General features: G+C 51.1%; 1 protein-coding gene across 1 annotated transcript in view; it reads right to left on the reverse strand.

Moving 5' to 3' along the window:
• Nucleotides 1-6,413, reverse strand: part of DENND3 (DENN domain containing 3) — a 76,237-nt gene that overhangs the window by 34,257 nt on the left and 35,567 nt on the right. The window contains exons 9-10 of the mRNA XM_012806995.2: nt 5,670-5,825; nt 2,713-2,809 (exon numbers count right to left, since the gene is read on the reverse strand). Coding sequence (XP_012662449.1) covers nt 2,713-2,809; nt 5,670-5,825 — 253 coding nt within the window. The remainder of the gene's footprint in view (nt 1-2,712; nt 2,810-5,669; nt 5,826-6,413) is intronic.

The raw sequence follows: 6,413 nt of genomic DNA on the forward strand, positions 1-6,413 counted from the left end.
GGCTCAGCCCAACATGAGGCCATGTCAGGTGGCTCAGCCCAACATGAGGCCATGTCAGGTGGCTCAGCCTGGGATCCCAGCACTCTGGGAGGCCGAGGAGGGTAGATTGCCTAAGCTCAGGAGTTAGAGTCCAGCCTGAGAAAGAGTGAGACCTTGTCTCTACTAAAAATAGAAAAATGAGCCAGGTGTAGTGGCTCACACCTATAATCCCATCTGAGACAGAAGCATTGCTTGAGCCTAATAGTTTGAGGTTGCTAAGAACTATGATGCCACAGGTCTCTACCCAAGGTGACAGAGTCAGGCTCTGTCTCAAAAACAAAAACAAACAACAACAACAAAAAAAACCCAACCCGCAAAATGCCCACAAAAGGATGAAGGAGGGAGCAGGCCATGCAGGAGGTGCAATATGAGGGTCTTTGGCCATCTAGAGAGAGCCCAGCAATCGGAGCCGGCAGCCCTCTGCCTGCAGCTGAGTGGGCTTCAGAACTCCAGGTCATTATGGAAAGACCAGACTAGGGTGCTAAGGAAAGGCCAGGGCGAGATCCAGGGGGACAGGGAGGCTTGGGGAACTCAGTACAGTGTCCCCTGGAACTCAGAAAAGGCTCAATCACCACAGGCATGAAACTGCTGTGAGCTTTGAGCTCCTCTCTGATCCTGGGTTCCATTTCTTGGACTTTTCCTGTGTTCTTTTTGCGGAGTGGGTCTCAGGGTTCTGGGCACTGCCCCGGGGCTGTACGTGTTATTGTGGTATGTGATGTGGAAGAATGTGTTACATTTATCACGTACAAACACCCTCACCACCTCCACAGTGCCAATCCCCGGCTGGTGCCACTGTCCCTCCCTAGGGTTGTTCCCCAGCACCCAGCTGCTCTCTCACGTCCACACTTGCTATCCTGAGACATAGATGACACTCTCAACAGCTGGGTCACACTTCTGCTCCAAAGCCTCTCGGCTTCCCTGGCTCGGAGATGCTCAAATGAGCTGGATATACTCAGGACAGGAGCTCCGGGAGGCCAACCCACGGCATCCCCGACAGCTTCGTCCTCACCACCCAGCCTGGCACAGCACAGGACTGGGTACACCACTCATGCTCATATCCACTGAATGAGTAAACGAGTTGTTTTCTGCTCCTCATTTGCACAGGCAGAAGAAATTACTGTTGTTATGTTGAGACGTTTGGTCTAACAGGTCTCCCATGGAGAAAACCATATTTTCTAACAGCTGCGTGAGATCTGGCCACAGAGCAGCACACCAGGTACAGACACACCCTCCCAACCAGCTACAAGGGAACGCAAGGAAAACAGACAGAACAACTGTTTTCAGACACTGGACAAGAGGCAGACCAGGCTGGACTCCTGCTCGTGGGACAGAGATACAGGCTCATGGCTGCCCAGCTGAGGGGACAGACTGGGGCCCGTGGAGGCTGAGGAAGCTGGAAGTCTGGGGCAGGAACTACACAGGATAAAGTTCCCAGAGTCTGCAGGGGTCCCCTCCAGGCTTTGCTGAAGGTCGAGGTGCTCAGACACAGGGTGAAGCTGCACAAAGCCAGGCGAGGAACAGGCAGGAATCTGCAGCAAGGCGTTCTCTGAGCTCATGGGGCAGAGAGCTGCGTAAGCACCAAGCAGCCAGCAGGCAGGGTCCTGGCTGGTACTGGGGCCTTCAGGAGCCCCGTGGCGGGGGGGCGGGGGGAGGACCTGCCCCAAAGGTGTGAAAACAAGCCCTGACAGACCAGGAGGACCCACAACCACACTGGCTGCCAGTGCAGCCCAAAGGTCACTTTCTGTGTCAAGAAGAACCGAAACAACCCCTATGTGTATTAGTGACCTCTCTGCCTCCCTGTCTGTCTGTCTCTCTGTCTTTCTTTCTTTTTTTCTTTCTTTCTTTCTTTTTTTTTTTTTTTTTTTTTGTGTGTGTGTGAGACAAAAGCTCCCTCTGTCACCCTGGGCACAGTGATGTGGCTTCATAGCTTACACCAACCTCAAATTCCTGGGCTCAGGCAATCCTCCTGCCTCAGCCTCTGAAGTAGCTGGGACTACAGACGCCCAGCACACCTGGCTAATTTTTCTATTTTCAGTAGAGACGAAAGTTTCACTTTTGCTCAAGCATGTCTGAAACTCTTAAGCTCAAACGATTTCCCTATCTTGGCCTCTCAGGGTGCTGGGATTACCGGCATGAGCCACTGTGCCAGCTCCAAATGCTTGTTAACAGGTAGGTAGATAGAATAACAAAGCATGCTGTTATATCGAAAAGTCCCAGCAGTAAAAAGGGGCAAACTGCTGAGACCCACAGCAGCACAGATCAAGCAGGAGACAGAGCGCAGCCCATGAGATTGCCCTGGCACAAGCCTCTGAAATGAGCACCCCTTGGTGATGGGGACACACCCAGAGCAGAGGCAACCTCAGGTCAGGGAGGATGACTAGGACAGTAGAGGTGTTCTGAGTCCAGACTGAGGAACTGGTTATGCAACTCTGAATCTGTCAAACCACACACTTAAAATGGGTATATTTTATTATAAGAATGTGATACTCTACAAAACTGATTTTAAAAATAAGGGCCATATGATCAAAAGGACCCATGCTAAAGCAAACTTCTTGGAAAAGCTAATATACTTAATAAAATATAAGATGCTGAGAAAACTTATTTTGAGAAATGTTTAAATACAGGGAAGTGTAAGAGACCAAACACACAGACACCCAGACCCACACCTCTTACCTGTCTATAAAACCGCTGGTCCCCTGGAGCCCTTGTTTTGAGAAATTCTTCACTATTAAATACTCTATGTTCGTAATTTAAATGATTCTTCACTTCCCTAACAAAGAGAAAGGATCGTCTAAGTGTTAAAATTTTTCTTTTTTTTTTTGAGACAGAGTCTCAAGCTGTCACCCTGAGTAAAGTGTTATTGCGTCACAGCTCACAGCAACCTCAAACTCTTGGGCTTAAGCAATTCTCTTGCCTCAGCCTCCCAAGCAGCTGAGACTACAGGCACCCACCACAACACCCAGCTGTTTGTTGTTGTTGTTGTTAGTTGTCATTGTTGTTTAGCTGGCCTGCACCCAGCCTTGTGTGGCCCCTACCCACTGAGCTACGGGCTGTGCTGAAATATTTTTAAGTACCTAAAAAAACTTCACCACTTTTAGTAGCAAAAAGAAAATCATAAGAAATGCAAACTTTGCCAGGCGTGGTGGCTCATGCCTGTGAACCCAGCACTCTGGGAGGCCAAGGCAGTGGATTGCCTGAGCTCAGGAGACCAGCCTGAGCAAAAGCAAGACCACATCTCTAAAAATAGCCAGGCATTGTGGCAGGCACCTATAGTCCCAGCTACTTGGGAGGCTGAGGCAAGAGAATAGCTTGAGCCCAAGAGTTGGACATTGCTATGAGTGTAACGCCACAGCACTCTACCGAGGGTGACCAAGTAAAACTCAGAAAAGAAAAAAAGAAATGCAAACTTTGGAAATCCCTGTTCCTTGGAAAGATAATTGTGCCCTCCAAAATGAGATGGTTTGGATGTCCTCTGTGGTCAAGCTCTCGAAGCCTGGGCAGAGAGCACTGTGTCCTTGTCTGTCCAGGCCCACTTCCTAATGTGAATTAAGACCAAAAGCCCAGTCACTGTTCATGCTTGTGGACTCAAGCTCAGGGTAATGACACCGCAGGGAAGCCAGCTCACTCAGCCACTAGTCTGCCCAGACAAGCCGCTCTGCCTCTTTGGACCCCATTTTCTCATTGCCACTTATCACCCCATAGGGACTCTGGTGCACTGTCTCCCAGATCCAGATATCCTGAAAATTGAGCCCATAACCTCATAGGGCCTATTCAGTTTGTAGAGGGGAAAATTTTATTTCATCTTGGGGAAATAAAACAGCATAACCCATAATTATACTCTGCTTTATAATGAACTCATTGAGCTTGTGGAGTATTTTTTTGTTTGTTTTTCTGTTTTTGTTTTCTTTTTTTAGAGCCAGAGTCTCACTTTATTGTCCTTGGTAGAGTGCTGTGGCATCATAGTTCACAGCAACCTCCAACTCCTGGGCTTAGGCGATTTTCTCTTGCCTCAGCCTCCCAAGTAGCTGGGACTATAGGCGCCCACCACAACACCCAGCTATTTTTTTGTTGCAGTTTGGCCGGGGCCAGGTTTGAACCTGCCACCTTCAGTATATGGGGCTGGCACCCTACTCACTGAACCACAGGCGCCACCCAGGACATATTTTTTTTAAATCAACCTTCTTCATAAAAAGATTTTGTTGGCTCGGCGCCTGTGGCTCAAGTGGCTAAGGCGCCAGCCACATACACCTAAGGTGGCAGGTTCGAATCCCCAGCCCGGGCCCGCCAAACAACAATGATGGCTGCAACCAAAAAATGGCCAGGCGTTGTGGCGGGCGCCTGTAGTCCCAGCTACTTGGGAGGCTGAGGCAGGAGACTCGCTTGAGCCCAGGAGTTGGAGGTTGCTGTGAGCATGATGCCACGGCACTCTACCCAGGGGGATAGCTTGAGGCTCCATCTCAAAAAAAAAAAAAGATTTTGTCTTCACAGAACAAAAGGAAAACGACAAATTCAGGACCATGCTAATTATGCTTCTTTAGCTGCAGTAACGCCACCTGTCTGTAAGATACCATCCCGTTTTTTCCTAAGTTATTTGCTTTGTATAAATAAATACATCAAAACAATAAGGACGTTAAAACTTCCATTCTGAAGGGACCACACAGAGCACTACCAAGGCAGTGGGCACCACACTTTTAAAGCTCTGCTGGGCAGAGGCCCCTCCGGGACAGCCGAGACCCGCGTCGGGGGCGCCTTCCTTTGCTACTGGGCTCAGGGAGCGTCGGGGGCGCCTTCCTTTGCTACTGGGCTCAGGGAGAAACCAGCAAGAAGGAGAGAAAGACACTGCAAGAGAAAGAGAAGAGAGAGTTGGAAGAAAGGAGAGGCCTGAAGGGTTTGGCAGTAAAAATAACTCGTCACCAAGCGTGGGGAATAATGCTCAGCACAGTCTCCACCTTTCCCTAAACGACTGTACATCTAGGCAGAAACACCAGCCCGACCCGCAGGCTGCATCAGGATGGAATGACGGCAGTCCACTAGTTCTCGTAACTAATCCCTGCTCACGTGCTGGGCGGGGAAGGCACACGGGAGACACCTGATGGTGTTATGACCGGGAAGAGGAGAAAGAAAACTTTCTAACAGCAAATCCTGAGCGCACCATCCATCCTGGTGATGGGTCCTTTACGTGGTCTCATAATCTAGTTTGTAAGTCACATCAAAGTGACATGTCTGTCCCCACACCAGCCCTTGGACGTGGACCTCTCAAGACAGAGCCCTTCCCAGACCCACCTGAGCCTCAGCCAGACAGGCCGGTAGGACGAGCTTTCTCTCCAGGTCTGTGTCAGGCACACATGTCCCTAGAGAGCCACCGTGGAAACACCAACCACAGGTGGCTACTGGAAGGAGAGGGGGCTAGGAGGGCACTGGCAGGGTCAGAGTGAAAAGAACAGACTCCAGTAGCCTTGCTGATCACAATAATCATAAGAAAAGGCTAGCGGGGGACAGGGTGGGGACAGGTCTCTTTCCCATCACTGTCTTATATTCATTCCAACGGCCTAAGCTCCAGGACAGCACCCCTGTGTGGGACCCAGGATGGCTGGCCACCTTCACAGGTGCCAGAAATGCACTTTACGTACCTGAAGATGCTGACAAGCAGCTGCAGGGTCGCCTGCTGGATCTGGGAGTTGAGCTGCTGCTGCCAGGCCCGTCTGCGGGCTTGGCCCTCGTTCAGGTCCGTGCTGGAGCTGCAGTGAGCCAGCTGCAGCTCATGGTGGAGTTGGAGGCCCTGGACCCTGGGGACAGAGGGCACTGGCTCAGCCGGGCATCACCAGTGACTGCTGTGTGCCCAGCAGCACACGGTGGCACTCAGCTTCTCCGTGGGGGCCACACTCCCAGATAGACACTTGGAATGACAATGGGAGGGGCAGGTGGGCCTTAAGAATACACCACTGCAGGCATTGTTCTCCAAACAGAAACACACAAAGGCTGACTTCAGACCACTCATACTTATCCCATCCCTGTGCCCTGCTTGGTAAGGGCACACCCTCCACCAGGACACTGCAGGTCCCAGGTCAGGGCCCCCAGGAAGGACAGCCACAGCTCCCAGCAGCCAGGCAGGCTCAGATACCCCACTGTGGCCTGCATCACACGTCCTGGGTGTCATCACACATGGCCCACCAGGGATGGCCACTTATTCACCTGGGGTCCTCGCTTGAGGACAAGGCTCACTTTTCTCTGTCACCCCAACACCTGCCTTCCCAGCACTGCTCAAGACGAACCTTTGGAGGGACTTTGTGAATCACCCAGAAAGTGCAGCTGGAAATGTGCAAAATGAACAGACCTGGCAGGAGCTCAGTGCTCTGTGGGCTCAGTGCTCTGTG

This window comes from Otolemur garnettii, unplaced genomic scaffold, assembly GCF_000181295.1.
Source record: "Otolemur garnettii isolate 467f Iridium unplaced genomic scaffold, OtoGar3 scaffold00062, whole genome shotgun sequence".
Classification (NCBI taxonomy): domain Eukaryota; kingdom Metazoa; phylum Chordata; class Mammalia; order Primates; family Galagidae; genus Otolemur; species Otolemur garnettii.